The sequence below is a fragment of the Pteronotus mesoamericanus genome, unplaced genomic scaffold (genome assembly GCF_021234165.1).
Source record: "Pteronotus mesoamericanus isolate MK-2021 breed Mesoamerican mustached bat unplaced genomic scaffold, CSHL_Meso_final contig_101, whole genome shotgun sequence".
Lineage (NCBI taxonomy): Eukaryota > Metazoa > Chordata > Mammalia > Chiroptera > Mormoopidae > Pteronotus > Pteronotus mesoamericanus.
In genome coordinates this window covers 14,893,446-14,916,777 of record NW_026555001.1, presented here as the reverse complement: position 1 = coordinate 14,916,777, position 23,332 = coordinate 14,893,446, and the positions used below count along the sequence as shown (strand labels likewise).

The 23,332-nt window shown below is 45.9% G+C and overlaps 1 protein-coding gene across 1 annotated transcript in view; it reads right to left on the bottom strand.

The window, feature by feature from the left end:
- Positions 1 to 305: 305 nt before the first annotated feature.
- The window catches only part of RBKS (ribokinase), an 83,649-nt gene continuing 60,622 nt past the window's right edge, over positions 306 to 23,332 (bottom strand). The window contains exon 8 of the mRNA XM_054568470.1: positions 306 to 518. Within this exon, the coding sequence (XP_054424445.1) occupies positions 345 to 518 (174 nt within the window). The 3' untranslated portion in view covers positions 306 to 344. The remainder of the gene's footprint in view (positions 519 to 23,332) is intronic.

The following is a 23,332-nucleotide window of genomic DNA, read 5'->3' as shown; positions in this document are numbered from 1 at the left end:
TCCCTTGTGTGACAGTCTCTGCTCTGACTCCACGGACGCTTGTCCACAACCCCTGCTGTGTGGGGTGCTACAGGGCTCATGATCTGTCGGCAGTGGAGTTTGCCGGTTCTTGAGTGGTGGTCCAGGTCCAGGTCATGGAATCCTTCCTTCTGGTTGGTTCTTGCATGAAAAGCAAAGAAATTAATCATGGTAAATAAAATGTAAGCTTGAGGATGACTTAGTAAATGAACATAGTATTTGCAAAGTAGGGAGAAGAGGACCTTTTATAGTAAGCTGCTAGTTAAGAGTGGTCACCCCCAAGTACGTTTTATTTGCAGGTATGTTTATTTTGGATTTCATAGCAATCAAAACAAATTGAGTGGCAGGTCTTTTTTGTATGGGTAGGATGACTGTGTTCCTGTAGCCTGGACGCTGACTGCTGCGATGCAGTTGGATCTCTTGAGCATTTCTTCCATGGGCAGACTGGGGTGGTATGCCAGGTAGAAGGCCAGAGCTCCCACGAAGCTGTCGCCAGCACCCTGTAAGTAAAAGTACAATTGTGGAGGTAAGCATGTCATCATCTTTCCTCAAACTTGTGTTTTTAAAATACTAAGTACACTTATTTTAGAGTAGCTTTAGATTTAGAAAAGTTACAAGGATTATGACAAAAGAGTTTCCATGTGCCCCACCCCTGGTTCTGTAAGCACATTACTGTGGCACGAGTGTCACAACCAAGGAAATAATAGTGATATATCATTAACTGAACTCCATATTTAGTTTGAATTTCAGAAGTTTTGCGGATGTCCTTTTTCTATTCTAAGACTTCATCCAGCATCGCATATTACACTTAACTGTCATGTCTCCTTAGGTTCCTGTAGGCTGTGGTAGTTGAGAGAGAGAGAGAGGGGGGGTGGGGGGGGAGAGAGAGAGAGATTTTTATTTTATTTATTTTTTGATGCCCTTGATAGTTTTGTGAACTGGTCGGGTATTTTGTAGGCTGTACCTTAACTGGGATTTGTCTGCTTTTCTCATAGTTAGACTGTGAGTTACACATAGGTTTTTGGGAGGGAGACCACAGAGGTGAAACGTCATTTTCATCACGTCATATCAAAAGGTACATCCAATCAACAGCACTTATCGCTGATGTTGTTCTCAGTCACTTGGCTGAGGTAGTCCCTGCAGGTTTCTCCACTCTAAGGTTACTTTCACTCCTCAGCTGCACTCTTTTGGAAGCAAGTCACTAAGTGCGGTCCACACTTAAGGGGTAGGGAGTTATTCTCTTCCTGCCTGAGGGTGGAGAATCTGCATAAATTATTTGGAATTCTCTATGGGAGATTTGTCTCTTTTCCCTCATTTATTTATTCAACTATGTATTTATATCAGTATGAACTCATGGATATTTATTCTTTGGGTTATAACCCAGTACTACATTATTTATTTTGTTGTTCAAATTGTTACAGCTTTGGCCAGTGGGGGCTCTTTCAGTTAGCTCTGTGTTCCTTGGACATACCCCCATCATTTTGTTGGTTTTTCTTTTCTTTTTTTTTTTTTGAGTACTTTCTTATTGTCTGACATAAGATGCTACAGGCTCATGCTGTATATTTTCTGTGCTAGCCCTAGAATTAGCCATTTTTGGTATTAAAAATTAACACAGGAAGTGGTGAGAGCCAGTCAGATGTTTATAGGTCACTTGAACAGAAAAGAGAGTCTAGAAATAGATCCACAGATATGTGGTCAACTTATTTTTTAACAAGGTAATTCAATGGAGGAGAGGATAGCCTTTGCAACAAATGGTGCTGGAGCAGATGGGTATTTATATGCAGAAACATGAAACTTTACCTCACACCAGACACAAAAATCAAGTCTAAATGGGCCGTAGACCTAAATGTAAGCATTAAAACAACAAAACATACAGAAGAAAATATAGGAAAAAAGCTTTTTTAACCTTGTAGATTTTCTTAGGACACCAAAACCACGAAACATTAAAAAAAATGAAAGAGTTGCACTTTATCAAAATTAAAAACTTTTGTCCTTCAAAAGAATACCAAAGGACAAACCAAAGACTGAGAGAAAATACTTGCAAAACATGTCTCTGATAAAGGATTCTTATAACTCAATAATCCAATAAAAATGGGCAAAGATTTGAACAGATACTTCAACAAGAAAGATATACAGATGGCAAATAAGGATATAAAAAGATGCTCAACAATATTAGACACTAGGAAAATGCAAATTCAAAGTAATGAGATAATACTACCTATTCATTAGAAAGGCTAAAAATAAAAGGACTGAAAAAACTGATTTAGACTAGAAATGGAACAACCGGAACTCAAACATTGTTTGTTGGAATATAAAATGATACAGACACTTTGCAAAATAGTTTGGCAGTCTCTTAAAAACATTTAACACACTTATCATACTCTTAGGTATTTATCCAAGAGAAATGAAAATATATAGCCACCTAATGTGAATGTTTATAGCAGCATTATTTTAATCATTCCAAATCTGAGACAATCCAAATGTCCTTGGACTGATGAATGGGTAAGCAAACTGTGGCATATCCATATAATGGAATATGACTTAGCGATATAAAGGACTGAACTGCTAATACAACAGTATGGATGAATTTCAAAAGCGTTACACTAAATGAAAGAAGCCAGACACAAAAGACAATATATCATATTGTATGATTTCATGTATATGAAATTCTAGAAAAGGCGAAACTATCATGATGGAAAGCAGGTCAGGGGCTGGAGACTATCAATTGCAAAGGGGCTGCTCAAGGAACTTTCTGGGATGATTGAAAGTTATATATTATGATTGAAGTGTTGGTCAAATGATTGTACACGTTTATCAAAACCTAGTTGAATCGTGCACTTAAAATGGTGTGTGAAAAAGGTAGATCAGTAATGATGATTTTTTTTAAAGGTGGGGGTGGGAGCTTTGAGTCATGCAGGAGCATGAATTTTTGAAAACCGTGGCCGTATTTCTGAGGTGCCCTGGGCTTAGTGCATGGCTGATAATAGGCTTACTGTGGGTCAGGCTTATCTAAGTGTTGTGATTGGCGTATTGGAACCTACCTGTCCTTAAATTGAGGGCCCTAATTCTCCCTTTCTTCTGCTATAAATATTTTTCTTTCTTGTGGCAGTGTGGGCTCTGAAGTCAGACAGATTTGTATTTAAATCTTGGCTTTGTCAGTAGCTTTGTGACATTGGGAAAAATTGATGTGAATTCTTTGTGACTTAGTTTTCTTATAAACAAAATGAAACTATTAACGTCTCCCTCATAGGTATTTTGTGAATCTAGCATTCCCTGCTCCTCAGTCTTCCCATCAAAATCAGTTAACAGGACTATTAACACTGTTGCTCGCTTGCTCCCTTGGTCTCCCTTGCTCTTCCTCACTCCCGCCCCACAGACGGGGGCACGTTCATGCCATAGCTGGTTCTTGCCCTGCCCTTCCCCCGCCACACCTTGTTCTGCCAAGTGCCCACACCCCCTCTCCCCCGGTTTTTGTGTGTGGTCTCAAAGCCAGTGATTGTGCCAGTTTTCGTAACCATCTCTTGCTTGCTTGTCTGCAAAACCCCTTTCCTTCCTTTCTTTAAAAGGCCCTGTTCCTGTATGTCTTCCCAGAGACAAACCCCATTTTGCCACAGCTGCTCCAAACACTTCCATCACCTCTGAGTTCACCCTAACAAGCCCCATGAAAAGAAGTTTTCTATTTTCTGTTTGCCTTTGTAGATCGGGAGGTACGATTAAATGCTTAAGTCAGCCTCACAAAGGAGGTCTGCTTGCAGTTAGGTTGACCCATTCACAAAACGGAGAAGTGATTTATCTAAGGGATAGATTCCAAAAATAGGTAAATTGTTAAGAGTCCCATTAAAATTTATTAAGAATCCACAAATCTATACTGATATTAAATAAGTCAGTGAAAAAAATAAATAATGGAGAAGGGAAAACTCATCCTTAAAGGATAATGTCAACTAGTAAATGAAGAAGTTTGAAAATCACCACTTTGCAACTATCACTGTGATTAATTCAGGCAAGAATCATCAATGGATGCATTAAAACTACTGGGTAAAGGCTTGTTGAAGGCAGAATACTTGTAAGTTTAGGAGTATTTCCCCATAGGTTATTTGTTAATTACAGAGTAAAAAAGAGTAAGTGGACAGGGGAGGAATGTGGGGGCACCACCTTGACCAGCGTGTCAACAGGAGAAACTGACACCACATGCTCCCCCATGGGGCCTTGACAAGGACGTAAGGCTACTTGTATAGTGTTCTTGTCCAAAATGCATAACCGAACTTGAGCCATGAGAAAGCATCAGACAGACTTAAGTTGAGAAAAAGTCCATAACACAGTGAGCTTGTGCTTTTAAAGAACTATCCAGAAAGACAAAAAGGTTGAGGACCTGTTTCATATTAAAGGAGCAATGTAAGAGTGAAATGCAATACACTCTCTTGGACTGGCTCCTGGACCAAAAAATTTATAAAGAACATAATTGAGCTGCATATAAGATTATTTCAGTGTCAAGTTTCCTGAATTTAATAATTATAGTTTTATGCCCTTGTTGCCAGGAGATCTATCCTGAAGTATTAAGAAGCACAGAGTCATGATATCGGCAACTTACTCTCAAATGGTTCATCATAAAAAAAAGTATATTTATGTATTTTGAGAGACAGCAATTAAACAAGTGTGGCACAATGCTAATAATTGGTGAAACTGAAGAGTACTGCAACTTTCCTAAAACTTTTAAAAAATTAAAAATCTTATTAAAAGGAGTTTTCAATAAATTTTACAAAAGTTTAAAAATCAACATCAGTCACTTTGTGAATTTTCAAATTGGCCAGCTTCAGCCTCTGGATGATTTCCCTTTTTTTCTTAATTAAGTGGACATCTACTGCAAGTTGGAGTGAACTGCATTGACGGAAGCTCTTCCCTGCATTTGGGAATACCCCGTATCATTAAGGCAGTTTCCTCTGCAGTTAAATACTAGGCAGTGATACCCACCTGAAAGTTAAGGGGACTGGGAGCAACATTCTCTGGCTGTGACAGGGACTGCAGGAAGACTGAGGTCTGGGATATTAGTGGCGGCATCATTGTAATGGCATCCAGTGTCCCATGCGAGCAACACAACCGGTCACTCTTGTCTTCAACCAAGGACCTCGACTAAGGCAACTCCACGTGTGAAACTCTCCTGAGAGGCCAGAAATCACGTGTAGCTCACTTCTTGGTGACTCCCTAGCTGGTCCTCAACAGAACTAGGTGCTTGATGATGGCTGACGGACTGACTCTCGGTTGCCTCAGTCTCCACCTTCTCACTTGCACGGGACGGAGACGGTGGCCCTGGGGGTGCAGCTCCACAGTCCCGTCACAAAGAGGGCAGCAGTTGGTCCCGAGTCCAAAACCGCAAAGAAGTGAGGAGACTCCTGGCGGATGGGCCATCAGCCCGAAGACATGAAGACCAGTACAGGCTACCTTAAGGGTCACATTACGTCACACAGTGGAAAAGGACTTTGAGATCTCAGCATGAAAAGGGTAGAGGAGTACGACGGCACCTTCACAGAGGAGTAGAGGGGCAAGGACAGAGTGAACTTTTGCTGTTTGCTCTGCCTCAGGAGGCTGCAGAACTGGGTGCTTTAATGCACACACAAGCCTGACCTCATTTCATCTTTAGAATGACCTCCCCCGTGAAACGAGGGTCACAGGCAGTCGGTGGCAGAACTGCAATTTGCATCCAGACCCTGCTGGTTCCATGCCCTGTTCACATTACACCCGGTGGGAAACGTGGGAGGCAGGTAGGGAGGAGAGAAGGCAGGACATCAAGCTGAAAAGAATCTTCCTCCCTTGGAATATCTCACTTTCCTTTGCACTTTTCTTAGGACACTGCACTGTTTTGAGTACAGACCTACGTACAATTGAGGCACTTGGAAAACTCTTCGAGGGCAGACACCACATCTCTGTCCTCTCTGTCTCTCCCACCGCGTCACTCAGTGCTTTGAGTTGATCTGACCCACTGGTCCTAGCTCCCTCGTGTTCTTCTCTTCCTGTGCTCCCTTCCACGGTGGCTGGATGACCGTCTCTGAACTACACATGACTTCCTTTTGTCCGTGAAGAGGGAGGTCAGGCTGCCACAGCCAGACTTACTTGATATTCTCATTGTGTTGAATCTGTTTACACCACAGGGCTTTTAAGTGCCAATAAATTACTCGGTTGTTGACTCACGTCTTCACTATCGCTATTTTTATACATAGGTATAATTTTTTTTTAATGGAAAGTGCTTTAAAAGTGGGAGCTCTACTGTATCACTGTGATTTTCCTGCAAGTAAAGTACTTTCCAATCAATCATTCTAGGAATAATGGAATAGGTCTCATTGATACGTGATGGTTTTAACCTTTTACTGAAAATTATTTTTGTGCCAAAGGGGGTGATGGCATAATTCATCTTTCTTCAATAGAAATACCCTTGTGGCTACCATTCATTGTCTTCTCACAATGATTTCCTGTTAAGGAAGAGCTACTCTTACAGAAGCGATGTGGCGTTCTGAAATTCCTGCTCTCCTGAGGGCCATCACCCTCCTGGGCTCTGGGAAGTTCTGGTCTGTGGTACCGGTGGAGGCAGCTGGTGTGTCGGTGAAGTGAAAAGACAGCAGAGCACACTCCGTGGGACAGGCGAGCCCTCTAGTGGGCGGGTGGGAGGGGTTGAGGCACTCTGCAGGGCTGGCGCGGTAGGGGCAACACGAGACGCTGGTAAGAGGACCCCGAGGGGAGAGCCCCTAAGGACAACACCCTCTACTGGGATGTGGGGCTGGGAGGGCAGCCGGCCACTAGGGCCTGGGGCAGTGCTGCCCTGGGAGAATGGGTTGCTCATTTCCCTTCTGCCCGCTTTCAGAACATCCTCTCTGCTCCGCCTCCTGTTCCCTCCCACTGGGCCCTGCCTGCCTGGAGCCCTTGACTGTGACCATGGGTCTGCTCCCTCACTGAGTCTGCCAGCTCACATCCCAGCCTCTTAGGGCTCTGCCCTCTGCTGAGAGACAGGAGGGCACTGCGAGGCCTCGCGCAGCTGGCAGGGAATGCCCGGAACGCCGCCGGTAAACTGGCTGAAGGTGCCACGGCAGCAGAGCGCACCTACGTGCTACCCCAAGTCCAGGTGGTCTCCAGTAGCTGTTCTGCCTGCGAGTCTGCTCGGAGTCGGGCTCTCTGCCGGTGCTGTGCATGTTGTCGCCTTTGGTGCGCAGTAACCCTGCGGAGCAGGCATACGTGGGGCCGCAGTGCATGGTTGTGTGAGGGGGTGCTGCGCAAGGGCGCCCGGGGCAAGGGCGGCTGTGGGTCTGCAGGTCATGCTCAGCTCGCCGTGTGCGGATCCAGAGGGGCACCTTCTTTTAATTTGCATAAAGCGCCACAGAGATTGGCAGCAACCTTGGGGACTCCTAGGATTCAGAGGTTGAATAACTTGTCCGAGGTGAAAACAAAGGTGGCAAGTGGCAGTCCAGGGGGGTCCCAAGGACATCTGTGGAAATCCAGCAACAGAGCAGGTGGAGAAGCTCTTTTGGGAGAGAGAGACTGGGCTTTTGGCTGCTGCTCAGATTTTCCTGTTTCCCCACGGGAAGGGCTTATGTTCTCTGTAGTGAAGACCACGAGTCTAACGACGTCCCTCTGTGTGCCAGGGCAGGAGTGGAGGACAGGATGTGAAGCCGAGCTGCCCCAGGCAGGCGTGGGGGAAGGGCGGGGTGCAAAGGCAGTGCAGGTTTGGAGAAAGGACACCTCAGAAGGACAGCCAGTCCAACGTGGGTAAGGAAGGGAGGTCAGGAGGGCGTCAACAGGTCAGAAGAAAATGGAGGGAGTGAGAACAAGTATTGGAAGAGAGGTGAGCGGGCTGGCTGCGATCAGAGCAGGGTGTGAGGTTCACCCCCGCAGCACTGAAGCCGCGCCAGGTATTGGCCATTTCCTGGGAGTCGTCATGGGCGTGGGAGGCTGGAGTGGAAATGAGGAGTCACTGCAGGGGAGGGCATCTAGGAACGGTGAGACTTGGTGACACTTCAGCCTTATGGTGCTGGAGGTAGCACTGGAGCAGAGAGAAAAATGGTGACGTGGATGCCAGTCTTAGATAAATGGGATGATCCGAAAAGCCTGGCTTTACTACCGAACTGCATGTGTCTCAGAGATGAAGGAATCTCTACAGGGGGGTAGAAGAGGGATGGCTGGGAGCTTTGGGATCAGGAGCAGCCTTCGCCCGCCCGTGAGGGCTGTGTGGGGAGCTGAGGACATAGACGCTTGCTTTTAAGGAACAGGAGAGCCAGAGGGCTTAGGTGGAAGGTTTAGGACGGAGAGAGGCACAGAGCAGTAAGGGACCCTCGTGGGTGCCTGGGTGTCTCTGACCTTCCTTCTTTTCTCTATCACAGGCCCCTCTTCCTCCTCCCACACCACCGAGATTGGTATTCCCTTGGGTTCTGTCCTTGGCCCATTGCCTTTCGCATTCCCCATAATTTCTTGGGTGTCTCAACCACTATGCAGTGATAGTTCAAACTGTTATGAATGCTCATCATATATGTAGCCCAGACTCTTCTTTATCTTCAGATTCATATAACTACCTGTGAGTCTGCTCCACCAGCCTCATGCACTGTAACTCGATGTGCCTGAATTGAGCTTGTAACTACCTGAGCATGGGTTGCTTCTTACCTTTTCAGTTTGTGGCACCACCACATTGAAAATCTGGGTATCTTCTGAATACCTCTCTTCCACATACCTAATTAACCACCAGTTGCCAAGTTGAAATGTAATTGTTTCTCAAATCTGCCCTCTCATCTCCATCCCTACTCCCACTGCCCTACGTTGCGCTCACATCCCCTTTAGAGGACCACATGGACTTCCTCGCCCGTCTCCCTGCCTCCAGTCTGGCCGCTCCCGCTCTGCTCTTGACACTGCTGTCCCCGTGGTCAGCTTGCTTCCAGGCCTAAAGCTCTCTGACTGTTTCTCTCTTTCTTAGGATAAAATTTTGGCTCCTAAGCGTGGCACAGGAGGCTCCCTAACCCACTTTCCCAGTTTCCTCTCTTTCTTCTTCCAATTCACACATTGAACTTTGGGTCTCCATTCATGGAGATATCTCAGCTTTGCCTCTTCCCCAGACTAGCTTCTACGATTCAACTCAGACATTAACTAAGTCAACACATATTTGCTGACTGGCACTGTACTGAAAGCACTGTCTTCCCCGATCCCACGAGCTGGGTTAGGAGCCCTGCTGGATGCTCCTGCCCTCCTCCTTGGCCTCCGACACGGAGAACATGCTGTGAAGAATGCCCTGTAGGAGGGACTGACAACGAGACAGACTTGTGAAAGTCCTAGTTTGCCACATTCCAGATGATAGACAAATGGATGAGTAAAGTGTGGTTGGGGGAAAAACCCATGTGATGAAACCCCCAAGGTAAGAACTTGCCAGGCGGCCACAGCAGATCTCAGATAATCTTGCAAGAACGATGTCATCACGAGGCTTCATTTGTTAGGAATCTGTGCCCACACTGGCTGACTCATCACCCAAACTGCTGAGGGACCCTAACAGTTAAAGCCCTTGCATTCCTTCGTGATGTCTTAACGCATTCCATCTGACAAGTAGAGACCACTTTCCTTTCTTTTCAAAACCTCTCCCTGCACAAAGCTATCCAAAACCCACGCTGTGGACCTGAAGGTCTCAGCCAGGCCTGCGGTTTGAGAGGCCAAGGAAAAGGCCAGTGGGATGAAACATGACTGAATCCCAGGCTAATTTTTTTCTTCATTAAAAAAAAAAAGAGTCTTGCAAGGGGCTCAGGAAAGGCAGAGAGAACACTGTCACCTGCCAAGGTGCCTGCTGCTGCCCACCCCGTACAGGCAGGGCCAGGGTGTTTCACCCTCAGGCCAGCTTGGTGGCGAGTCCTGCTTTGCTTTTGCCTCCAAGTTCTGAGAAGGGGCCTCCTGCCTTGTTCCTGTTTGCAGGAGGTTGAGGCGTGACCGCGTGGCTGGGCCTGGGAAAGTAAAAGTCATTCTTTTTCCTTAAAGGGCTGGTCATGGATTGGCAGGAGACATGGTGTCACGACCCTTGGGGAAGCACCACAGAGGGAAAACCAACCAACCTGGTTCTAAACCCTGCCCTCTCCTCTTTTCGTTAGCTGTGTCACCTCCTAAGAATGGACCTTCATCATCTTCCCACCTACAGTGAAGCCCCTCCGTACCTAGCTGGGAATAATGTGTTTCTCAACTGGGAACATGTTTTCTCAACTGGGACAATGCAGTAAATGGTTTGGAATTCTGCAGACAGACCTGAGTTCAAGCCCCGATTTCACCCCTCTGGCAAGTTATTCAACCTCCCTGTGACCTATGGGGCAGGGCTGTTGTAAATACTGAATTAGATAACGTGTGTGTGAAAAGGCCGAGCCCAGTGCCTGCAGCAGAACCGTGGGCACCGAAGGTGGGAGAGACAACGCCCCGTCTCTGGAGGCCCTTTCACTTGGTAACCATGTTTTTGAAGATGAAAGCTCATGACGTAGGTCAGGAGCCAGAGGAGGATTCTAAGAAACAAAGAAGGTCAAGTTCCAGGGCCTGTCCCTACGGCTCCCGTGGGTGGGGCTGCGCTGTGACCGGCCTCCTGTTCCTGCTCAGGGTAGAAGGATGAGGGCACCCGGGGCTGCTCTCGCAGCCAGCAGGAGGCAGAGGGGCAGAGCCAGTGTCCTGTAGCTTCTGGTTACAAGGGATGCCAGGCCGCGGAGACCCAGCAGAGGCCATCTGTGCGTGCCTGGGCCTCTGCAATCCACTCCTCTGTGGGGGTAGGGGAGACACTTCATGGGACCTTTACAGAGACTTTGAGTAGGACACTAAAGAAATGTAAAGTGTAGAGTGTAGAAGTTCCTGTAGTCAGTGCAAGACTGGGGAAGCCTGGTCAACTCACGCTTTCATCGGGGACGAGGAACAGAGGGAGAAGGGTGAGCGAGGCCCGGGCACAGGCCTGCGCGGGGAGGGGCTGGGGGAGGGCAGGGGGAGAGGGAGGCCACAGCAGCACAGGCTGAGCACCTCCCTGAGAGGGCTGCTTTGAGGGAGGACCCTGTTTCCCATCACAGCAAGCCAGCTGGTGCACTGAGCGGCTGCCCAGGGAGATGAGGTGGTGGCAGAGTCTGGAGGGCGGCTGGCAGGCTGAACAGATGGTGCGGGGACAATGTGATTTTGGAAGATACTTCTCTAGTGCTCGAACCTGTAGTTGGCTCTTGTCCAGGTAAGTGATGGACACTGGGCCACCTGATTCGCCTTCTCTGTGTAACTGACCTCACCACTCTCTCAAGTGTGAGCAGAAAGAGGAAGGCCCTGCTTAGACCCTGCACTCCATCCAGTGCACGCCTTCTCACGGGGCAGGGTCACGCTGGGGCAGAAGCTGCATTCTTGCAGGCAGACAGGGGGCAGTGGTGAAAACAAACACACACACACCTTTGACACAGTGATTTGTAGCTCTCCAAAGATATAGACGGATAGATGATAGATCAATCGATTGATCAAATACCTGTGGTATTAAAGTTTCATGGGAGAAGAGGGCAATTAGGAAAAAAAAATCTTAAGACGGGTCCTTGGGTTGGGTGGTGACTAATGAAAAAAAGGCGGAGAAACAGTGGAGAGCCTCACGTCCCACAGCGCTGCTGGCGTCAGGGCCTCCTGGAGGTTACAAAGCCCTAGCCAACAACCTCTCCGTTGCAAGGCACCCTGGGCACTTACTCTCCTTCCGCTGAGCCAGATTCCTACATTTCCCAGCCAGTTCCTCTCCTGTTACCTCAATCTCCAGTCTCCATGGCCGCCAGTGAGCCGTGGGCAAACCCACGCCCTGGAATGAGGACTTCTACAGGGAGATTAGAACTATGTGGTTGAGCTTGTCTACTTCCTAGGTCTCCTAGGCAGACATGACCAATGAATGTACCATGAGATACAATGCTGCTTATGCAAGACAAGAGTTCCGTTGTCACAGCTCACATTTGAGTGTTTCTAGCTTCTCTTATCAGCACACGTTTAGATCATAAGGATGAGATCACATCCTACCCAACCTCAACCTTCCAGCGTTCCCTAAACAGACCATTTCAGGAACAACATAATGGACAGTGAGAATCTAGTTTTCTTATCATTATTGTGTAAGTGCTGCTGATTTTTATGCTAAATAAATCTGTAGGGAGCATGACAAATCATTACATCTTTAATGTCAAGGACTTTGGCTTCTATAATAGCTACCTTATTAAAATGAAATTTCAGTTATTATGCTGAGATTGCTTTTAAAATACTCGTGATTAAAAGAGCGAGCAAATATTTTCTGCACTATATTTCAAATGACCACTATTTTATATTAATCAAGTATGGAACTGCATGCAGTGAAGTTTTGATGTGCTTTTTATTTCTGTCTTTTAAATAGGCATAATGTTTTCCATGGCTTTACAACTTATTAGCTATTTGATTAAAAAACCACTTTATTGAGATATAATTCACATACCATATATTCAGCCTGTTTAAAATATACAACTCAGTGTCCTTTAGTACATCCACAGGGTTGAGCAACCATCTCACAGTCTAATTTTAGAAATGTTCACACCCCCCTCCGCACAAGGAACCTTGTACCTATTTACACTCATTCCTTCCCTCTACTCCCCAGGCCTAGGAACCACTAATCTACTTTCTCTATAGTATGATTTGTTAAATGGGCACACATTTTTGAGCAAAATCATTTCATAGTCTAATTCCATAATTAACCAATAGCTTATTATTCCACAACTAATGAATAATTTATCCATAGTTAACCAATTAGATTCATACCTAATCTCTTGATTTTTAGCTGGTACTTTCTGTGCAAAGTGAAGCTGATGTAGGCCTGCTGGGAACTGTTTTGTTGCTAAAGCTGCACTCCCAGTGAGCATTGAGGCAACAGACTTAACTTCCTCCTTACCCAGCTATGTCCACTGAGTACTCTGTAAAGTTTTTAAGTTAAATTATAAATGCACCAGGAGCTCGCTGTTTAAGAATTCCTACGGTGAAGCTGTTTGTAAAGGCTTACCTCTAAGGTAAAATCCACCCACCTTCTCCTCAAGCACAGATACATGAACTGGTCTGGCTCGTAAATCTCGAGTGCTACAGATTTGGTTTGCTTGAGGGATTTTCTTTTCTTTAAGAAATTTTAAATTAAATTTACTGGAGTGACACTGGCTAATAAAATTAGATAGGTTGCAAGTGTACAATTCTATAACACATTATCTGTACATTGCCTTGTGTGTTCACCACCTAAAGTCAAATCTCCTTCCGTCACCAAGTATTTTCTCTTTGGTCCTCTCTGCAATGATTAACATGTGGCGATGGACACCTGGCTTCCTTCTTGAAGGTTGTGACTCCTCGCACAGGGCTGGAATGGGTGGTTTCGGTACAGACCCACTTCCAGGGTGGGGCAAGTTCTGGGCATGAGAGCGTCAGTGCCCACATTCATGTCTGTCCTTCACGGTCATCACGAAGCTTTCCACAGAGAAGAGCATGCCTGAAATTGGATATATTTTTCTAGCCCCTTGTAGCCACTAACCGAGCAATGGTTACCCTGTCTTAATACCAGATAAACCAGTGGGCCGAAATGGCTGAATCTGAGGCACATCCACCAAGGTGGTAAGTCAGTCATCACATAGACAAAAAGGTGGACCTGGCCGGGGAAATTGTAACTCTGCCCTGACAAAATGCTCGGACTACCGGCATCCTGTCTGCGGAATGATGTGACTTTCACTTGTTCTTGGTACTTTCTGGCTTACAGAGCAGGTTTGTAGATGTGTTTCATTTTGAATCTCATTATAATCCTGAAAGGTAGGTAGGGTGGGTCTTTCATTTTCCAGATGAGAGATCAAGTGTGAGAGCTTGCTCAAGGTCATGGTTAGGTAGCAGGACGGGGATCCCTCCGTTGAAGGCCAGTCTCCATTAAAGCAGCCTCTGTAGAGGCCGTTCATGTACTCCAACTCTGCTGACAAAGATTTTGAAACTTCTTTTTTGGTGTACCTTTAAAGTCTGGAGCACGTCTTTGACTATCTTTTAAGTCAGTGGCTCTCAAACTAGAATGTGCTTCAGAATCGCCTGGAGGGCTTGTTAAAACGCAGACTGCTGGGCCTCGCCCGCTAAGTTTCTGATCCCTTAAACCCTGGGTGGGGCCGGGGGTTGTTTCTAATGAGTTCCCAGGTGGTGCTGATGTTGCTGGGCCAGGGCCACACCTTGAGAACAACAAGCCTCATGAATTTGTTTCTGGCAAGAGTGAATCGTTTAAAACCAAGTGTAGCGGTTAAGGTGGGGGACCAAGCTGGGGAATTCCACGATTGGCAAAAACAGTGGTCAACAGTAAAGCGCACCAGCTCTAAAGGAAATTCTAATAAAGAGCCCTCCAGAAGGTTCTGAACACGGCAGCTTGGACTAAATGTGAAGCTTCCCACCGTAACTTATTTAAAGGGGAGCCCAGCTTTGGATGTGTGCTAAAGAATTTTCCTCATGAGTCAAGTTTAGGAACGCCTTGCGTAGTGGTACATGGGTGAGACGTTCATTATCAACCTTTTATTTTCCAGCTTTAGAAAAAGAAAAGAAGCCATGGAGGTGACACCCACATTAGAGGGAATCAGTATTAAGGAAAAATTAGCAGCTATTTACAGCAGCCAAGCTAGTTAGCCTAGTGTGGCAGGGATCCTTCCCATTCTGCAGACATGGTGGGTGCGGAAGATTAGGGGGAAGTTTGGACTCTTCCTACACTGACTGTTCTGTTGAGATCAGAATGGGAAAAACTGAAAAGATCTAATTTTGGATGCCAAAGATAAACATGCAACATTTTATGGGGGAAAAGACTCCAGCAAAAAAAGGTACTTAAGCTGGGCGTCAATCCTTCATGTCACAGCAGGGAAAAAAAGAGGCGGAGGACTGCCTAAATATTGGTTCTAATTTTATTTTCAAATCTACATTACATTAAACTCTCCTTGTACTCCTCTTTAATTTACAGCAACTGCTGACACAAATTGATGTGCCTTCTCTTCTTTGACATCAGTATTTCTTTTGAATTATGCATTTCCATCCGGAATGAGGCTTATGGGGCTGAAAGCCTTCTTTCATTTAGATGGATGCAGGAGTGGGATCAATGGGGGGTCGAGTCCAAAATCAAAGGGTGGGAGCCAAGATATATGTTCAGTGTGGCATTTCACTGCCCAAAAGAGTGCTAGTGGTTTTAAAAAAATGAAACTGGTCTTTCGGTTTTCAATAGATTGATTAAAATTCAACTACTAGAGAGCAAGAAAAACTCTACCAACCTGTTTCCCAGAACTGCCAGGTCCTTCATATATTGATACCTAGAAGTTCTTAGTAATCATTTGTAAGAGTACAGATGATCATCATAGCTGTATCACTTCAATTTGATCTCAGATTGAGTCAAAGGCAACGAAAATCAGCAGCTTGCCACAGCGCGTTCGCCCAGCCCAGCCTACGTGAACGCCGATGGCTGTGGTGCCCTCCGAGGTCAGCACCATGGGCCGACCAGGCTCTGTTGCTGGTGACAATGGGCTCCTGGTTTAAGTCAGCCGATTGTCCACATTGACAGAGGTCATTTGCTGGATCCATCTGGGACCTGACTCAGTGTCTCAGGGTCCACGCCAGCTTTTGGGCTTTGACGGGTTCTGGCCTGGCCAGTCACACCGTTACTGAAAGGTGGCATTTTGATGAAGCTGTTTTGAGCTAGTATTTGCATCAGCACGACCATGTAAAAAATGTAGACACACTGTCTCACATTACTAAATAACACACAGAACAGACATCTCTTACAGCACCCTATTTAGGCGCCTCACACCTCCCTTAGCCCAGCGTGGGCTTTGCCCTGGAAGCGCTCCTCAGCCATCTCCGAAAGCTCTCCATTTTAAACCTTTGCCCATCGCCCACTCCACCCCAGGAGTGGGGACTGACAAGGCAAAACTCTTTGCTTTGTATGTTGCTCCACAGTTTAGAAAAGAGAATGTTATGTTTTAGTTAGACTAATTTATTATAAAAAATGTTCTTGAGTCAATATGGCCATACAAAAGCACTTCTCTCATAAAGTTCTTTGGCTGAAACCGGCTGTGCCCGGGAGCCATGTCACGATGCCACTTTGCCCCCAGTACAGCTCCTGCTTGACCAGTGGCTGGCCACCCTGAGGAATACGTGAGGGCCTGCCGTCAACCTGGGATGCGGCCCTGCTCTGGCAACGTGGGGGTGGGCAGGCCATGCGGCCAGGAGCCCAGCGGGCAGCCCTCGCCCCTCTTCAGGTTCAGGGGGCAGGGCCGGCATCGCTCGGCAGGCGCCACTCTGTCACAGCCCCCCTGGCCTGCTGTCTGGCCAGCCACAGAGAATGGCCTGTGAAGACTCAACACTGGTGACAAACCCCATTCTGACCACAATGTCTATGGTGGATTAATTTATTCTATAATTTAAAGAATTCCATTATTAATGAAAGAGAAGCAGAATCCTGAGTATGAGCTAAAACTGGAATAAAAAAGGCCCATTCTTCAGGCAATATTAATGGAAGCTTTGTATATAAATAACTTTATATATTGGCGAATAAATGGCACTTAAAACTAAAATGTCTGGTAGTGATTCACTGCGTTCTAAAGACTGGCCTGGTCTTCTGTGGTCAGCAATCTTTCTTCTTTGTGACTCCGCTGTTCTAGACAGAAAACAGTTAATCCAGTATGATTTAGTATCTCACAAATGATTCTGCTAAAATATTTTTTGCCAAATGTTCATCTTCTAACAGCCGCCTTTTTTTTTTTTTATTGCAGTGAGAGGTACTTGAAATAAAATCATTGTTCTCTGTGAAAATTGCATGCTAAATAATAAAGAGCTACCGGATTATTAAACAGCGAAGGCATTTGATAATATGAGCACCAACCACAGGTTCCACTTCTGCTGATGCACAAAATTTTGAGTAATTAGTCATTGCACAATATTGTATTTATATCCTTTTTGCCTGAGCTGTTAGGCCACAAACTCAGCAGGCAGTTGCTGTTATAAAAGGGTTCTCTGGGTTATTTATAATGTTCTGCTTCCTCACAGTTGCTGCTTCACTCCTGGGTCTTGGGCCAGGTCTGCACTGTAAGAATGAAGGAAGGAACTGAGCGATTGTTCTGTGAATCTCACTGCTGAAAGCTGGTGTGAATGATTCTCACCAAGCTGTGTACGCCTTGGCCGGAATACCTGCTGTTTCTGTCTACACGATTCAGATTCTTCACATACCGGCTCATTTGTCACTCCACTGGGGGCGAGTGTGTAGTTATGTGAAGGCTGTGTTCCTATCGGGAGTAAACTGGTGTCTATGGCCCAGGAGGCAGGGCGAGGTATTAGAACTAGCATTAAGTTGCAAAAGAGGTTTCCTTCAAATATTATTTAAGTGCAGGATAAATTCTGCTCCTAATGCTTCTCTGTTGCAGAAATCAGTGATTCCCCAAAGAGGTAGCCAGGAGCGCCCAATGGAAAGGCACTTAGGAATCACCTGAGCATCATTTCATTTCATTTTATCTTTTTTAGTAAATTACTTCCTGTGCCACCTGCAGAATCACTGATGATATGAACTCTTCCTAACGGGAGTAGGTCTTAGCTCTTAGGTGAGTCAGGGCTGAAAAAATGCTGAGAACCCCTAAGGCTAGTAGAAGGATCTATTTGTTTTGACCATGAAATAAGCATCTTACTTAGGCTCCCTTCCCCATCTTCTTAAAAAGGAAATGAACTACCGGTGTGTCCTCTGAGTTCTTAAGAGTTTTTCAGCCTTCTTCTCAACAGCCTCTGGACAGTTCTCTCTGCCTCCACTCTTGTAATTTCCAATTTATTCTTCACACCACAGCCATGTTACTCTTTCTATAGAGTACAAATCTGACCAAATCTTTCCTCAGCTTAAACCCTTCCATGGTTCTCCACTGTCCTCAGGAGAACGTGCAAATTCCCCCCTGCGGCAAATGAAGCTCTCCACGGCCCATCCCCCATCACGGCTTTTCCTTGCACTCTAAGCTTTCCCCAAACAGAACACCTTGAAAAGGCAGAACAGGACATGCTTTCTTGGCTCTGGGCTGTCCCATGAACTGCTGCCTCTGCCTGGGTGACCCTTGATCAAGCTGACCTTTCCTTTGGCTCACCTCCTTCTCCTGCCCTCCCAAAGCAGGCTCCCTGGGCTCGGCAGGTCAGGTGGGCCCATCAGCTGCCCTCCAGGGGCACCCCAGGTGCACCCCACGCTGGCACGGCTTCTGTGTGGGCCACATGCTCTTCTGGACTTCAGCTCTTTGTGGTCACGGGCTGTCTTATCACCCGTGGGTGCGCCTGCTGCTTGGTATGCAGAACATTCAAATAAAGTGTGCAGAATATATGAGTTCATACTGGGCTGCTGTTCACCCCATTTTGCCATAGTTTCCCACAGGGGTCTTCTCCATTTCTTAAAGAACTGTTTTCAGGCCTAGAGGTCCGTTTTGTTTCCTTACTCATGGAATGACCAGGACGCTCCAAGGATAAGGATCCTGACTGTGAACAACCCCCATTTAGTTTTCTCTCTAGCAGAATATCCAACAGAGTAGACACAGCATTTGAGAAGACAACAGGTAAACACAGAAGGGCCTCTAAGTCCTGGCATCTGAGGCTGTCCCTCAGGAGCATCCCCGCCTCAGTCCATATGGGGAACCTGCCACTCTACTCTTCAGAGCTCGGCAGATCTCTTCTCTATGGCTTGAGAAGAAGAAGATGAGAGAATGACAACCCAACTGATTAAAAAAAAAAAATGCACAAGAAAAGAAAAGAGAAGGTCTAACATAAACCTAGTAGGGGTTCCAGAAGGAGGGGATTAAAAAAAATAGGGGAGAGGCAATAATAAATTGGTTAAAGTTTTTCAGAGTTGATGTAAAACACAAGTACTGAGATTCAGGAAGAACAAAGGATCATGAGCAGTATAAATAAGAATAAATTCTGATATGGACTCATTGTAGTAATACTGCAGAATGGCAAAGACTAAGAGAAATTCTTACAAAATAATACTGTTCTTCTGTTCAAATGTCCTAAAAGATAAGTCCTGATACAGGCTGAATCTTCATAGCATTAAGCACCTTACGCAAAAAGGTCATGTTGTGTTTGTAATGTTTTATTTCTTAAAAACTAATTGAAGCAGAAATAGCAAAATAGTAAGAATTAATAAAGCTGAGTGGTAGATCAATAAGTGTTCATAATATTTTTCTTTATACTTTGCAGTATAATTGAAATGTTCCATAATTTAAAAAGAAAGAATGAAGGAAGGGAGGCAACCCAGTTGGCCTTGGGATTACGGAGGGAAGTAGTACATGTACGTATTTGATGCAAAGTATATTCACTTACAAAGTAATCGACACAGATTAGATCCCCACATGCCAAAAGTAAAAGTTAAAGAGAAGACTAAGGAAAGAAAAGCATTTTCCTAACTGGGAACAACAGTTATGGGGAAGTCATCCAGCAAACGTAACCATGATCTTTTCCAAATTTGGCCTATTTTGAGCAAGGAAGGAAAAGCATATCAAACGTGCAGGTTTTAGAAAATCTTTTAGGGAAGATGTAAGTCACCTAACCCCTGGACCCCTCCTACCCCCAGGTCGCAGAGCTTTTTCAGAGGCTGCACTAGGGCCTAGAGCACGCCTGTAGTTTTTAAGGGAATGGAGGCGGGAGGAAGAAAGCGAGAGTGCCAATCGCCTCTTTAAACTGTCGCACTGTAGCACATTCCACTTCCACAAATGCGCACACAAGCACATGACATTCATGCCACTAACAGTTCAGTCACACTGAGCCCATCAGCACAGATAATACATCACTGACTTACGACATACACATTTTCACACGAAGGGCAGACAGGCGGTCGGCAAGCGAGGAACGACGCCTGTTTCTTTCCTTGTCCACCTGTCACCCACGGGGCCCCGAGGGCAGTGGGCACGGGTCCAGCTCACCAGGCTCTACAGTTTGGCTGTAGATGGCTTTCTCACCTCCTTGTCATTTCGGGTCCCCCCAAGAGATATCACCACAGAACGGAAACCGCTAAGACGACCTGCGCCTTAGTCCCGCGGCGGCCACGGGTTCCCCGCGGGGCGCCGCGCTGGCATCCAGGGCAGCTGAGGCGCGGGGCGGCTGGTCGGGGCTGAGAGGAAGGGCAGCCTAATCGCAGAGGGGTGAGCACGCCGCCACAGCCTCACCCGCTGCTGCCTCCTGGGAGAAGGGCAATCGCCTGCCTCTTCAACTGGGTACTAGCGAGGCCCACAGAACCCCGGATCTAGGTTTAGGTTTTGTCATCTTGACTTTTGCTAAGGTTTAAACAGTTGTTTTTCTCCTCTACCTCCTACCTCCACCCCTCCTCTCTACTACCGTTGCTCTGCTTTTTGTCTCTGGCCACCTTTGAGCTCTGAAGCAGGGCCAGGGATCCCAGTTGTCCTTGGGAGCCCCTGGCACGGACAGCCCTGGGCACACGTACATGCATGTCCAGGTCTGGCTACGGGACCGTACTTCAGGAAAATGGAAAAAACAGCTTTGAAATTGGTCGCGTTTCAGTTCCTCAAAGTGAGGATGACATTTCTGGTAAGCTGTTACAATTAGATTTTTAGAGCCCTGGGTTTTCAACTGATCACATGCAGGATTAAGAAAGATAATTTAAAATATTTAATTCTGCCTGATTAGCTAGTAAACGAGGTGCTCTGCTGGGGTGGAAGTAATGTGATAGAGCTAATATGCCCCCCGCCCGGGAGCATGACAGATGCCTTGTGCCCTGCTGGTCAGTCTCTTTAGCAATTACCTTGTCCTCTGTCCTTTTCTTTCTAGTCAGAACTTTGTGTTGTCTTTATCTTTTCTGGCAATCAGAGGCAGCAGAGTTTGCTCAGATACCTTGTCTGTTTATTGACATCGTTCCTAAGGTTAGGATGGCAGTTTCTGAGCCTCACTGGGGTTTCCTTTATTTCATGATGCCAATTTCAGAGATGCCATTTACTCTCTGGAAGAGTAAAATTTTCTTCTTTTTTTTTTGGCCTGGACTTTCTCTGACTGCAGGTAGGAACAATCTAAGGATATATTTTAAAATGAGAAAGTGGGTAATTATTTTGTTCTCAAATCATTAAAAAAAAGAACATTTTTAATCTGAGATTTAGTCTTTCCGTTGGGATATGCAATGTAGAATTTCAGGACTATATGGATCCTGTGCACCCTCCATCCCCTGAGAACACTGGAGCTCAGTGAGGCTGAGTAATCTTACACACACACACACACACACACACACACACACACACACGCCCCCTGTTAACCTTCTCCCAAAGAACTAGAACCCTCCCATTATTTCAGGAGGGCCCGTTTATATATGCTCAGCATTGTATTAAGCAGACAAAAAAAAGACATGCTAGACAAAAAAAGGAGTGATTTTTCTTTCTTTAAACTAAATAAATAGTTTGGGAATGCTAAGAAAAGAGGAATGACCTTTCCCCAGCCTCTCGTTAGCCCTTCAGGCCCTATTTAAAGAAGTTTAATGGAAAGATTATTTGGTTGTACTCTGTCAGAGTGGCGCACCTCCCTTTTAGGTCTGGTCATTCAATGACAAGAATGTACGAGCGTGATCTTTGCCAGAAACTGTGACACCTGGGCTGGCACGATCCTGCCGCGCCGCCGGCGCCCATGCAGCTCAGCTCCTTGCCCTGTACAGGAAGGCGGTGGAGTTGAATGGGAGTGGGAACTGGGTTTCCAGCCAGTTACGTACAGAGTCAAAGTCATACCCACTCTATGTCATGGTGAGCGATGCAAGCCCCTCATATCTGCTACCTATCAAATGATCCAGGGAAAGTGAACAATCCGATCAGAGGGACCTACTAATGAGAACTACACACAATGAGCGCTTATGTGTGCCAAGCACTGTTTTTAGGGCTGTACCTGGGTTACTGCATTTAAATGAGGCTGCACTGCACTGCACAAAGCAGGCGATGGCTTTGCGAGATCTGGCAGCTTCTGAAGATCTAGATAAATGGAGCAATTATAAAAGCATCTATCATGACAAGTGACAAGGAAAGTTGGTGCTGGAAGGCCAAATAGGAGAGATTGAAGGCTAGGCAAATTGCCACCGATTTAAGAGGCAGAGTGGTGCAGTAGAGAGTACAAGGGGTGTTAGAAAAGGGCAGACAGACAGAAGACCCAGAATCAATTCCTGGCTCTGCCAAGTCTCCAGCTGTATGGCTCTCTGGGAAGGTTATTTACTTTTGGCAGTACCGTTGCCCGCTCTCTACGATGGGCATTAACCCCCTCTTGCAGGGCTGTTATGAACACGGGAGATAATGCATAGAGTCCAGCATAAGCACCTGGCACACAATAGTGCCTGCTTTTCATCATTAGTCAAAGAATCCTCATTCCAAGGATCTGTAAGGATCAGGAGTTTTAGAGATCAACAATGATCACCCACTCCAGACACATGTTTGGATGCACAACCTGAGCCCCAAAGGTACTAGGTCATTGGTCCTCAGTGGCCTGCTAGTTAATGGCTAAACTAGGATTAGCACTCAGGACTTCATCTGCCCTTACCCACCGGGACCAACGATTTCAGTTAAACCACAGGCAAAACACTTGAGAGACTTCATCAAATAGGTCAGTGTGGCTGATATTGTTAGTTCATATCTGACGATTCTTTTCTCCTTGCAGGACAGCTGATTTTTCAGTATTCACTTTATGTCCCTTCTGGAACACTTACTTGCTTTCTTGTATATGTTAGTCCACTTGGGCCACCATAACAAAATACCACAGACTGGGGGGCGCAAACAACAAAAAATTATTTCTCATAGTTCTGGAGGCTAGAAGTCCAAGATCAAGGTGCTGGTGAAGTAGCTTTCATTCTGAGTCCCTTCTCCTGGCCTGCACGTGTCTGCCATCTTGCTATGTGCTCACATGACCTCCTTTTTGAGTGCACACAGAGCTCTTGTGTCTCTCTTATAAGGACATTCATCCCATGGACTCCATCCTTACGACCCCACTTAACCTTAATTACCTCCTTAGAGACTCTAGCCTCCAAATACAGTCACACTGGGGATTAGGGCTCCAACATATGGATTTTGGAGGGGACACAATTCAGTCCAAAGGACTGCATTACATATGTCCCTTCATCTCTCATAAGCCATTCCATTTAGGTCTGTATCAAATATGAAGTGCCTGAATGATAAACCACATGAACCACTAAGTACCCAAACATGAGGCATCACCTGTGGCCTGGCCCCTTTTACAACTCCTCCAGGTCATCAGTTAGACCAAGAAATGTGTCAAAAGGCAAAGTTTAGAGCATTCAATATATTATTAATTGTGAGAATGAGGACTGAAGAGTTAAACT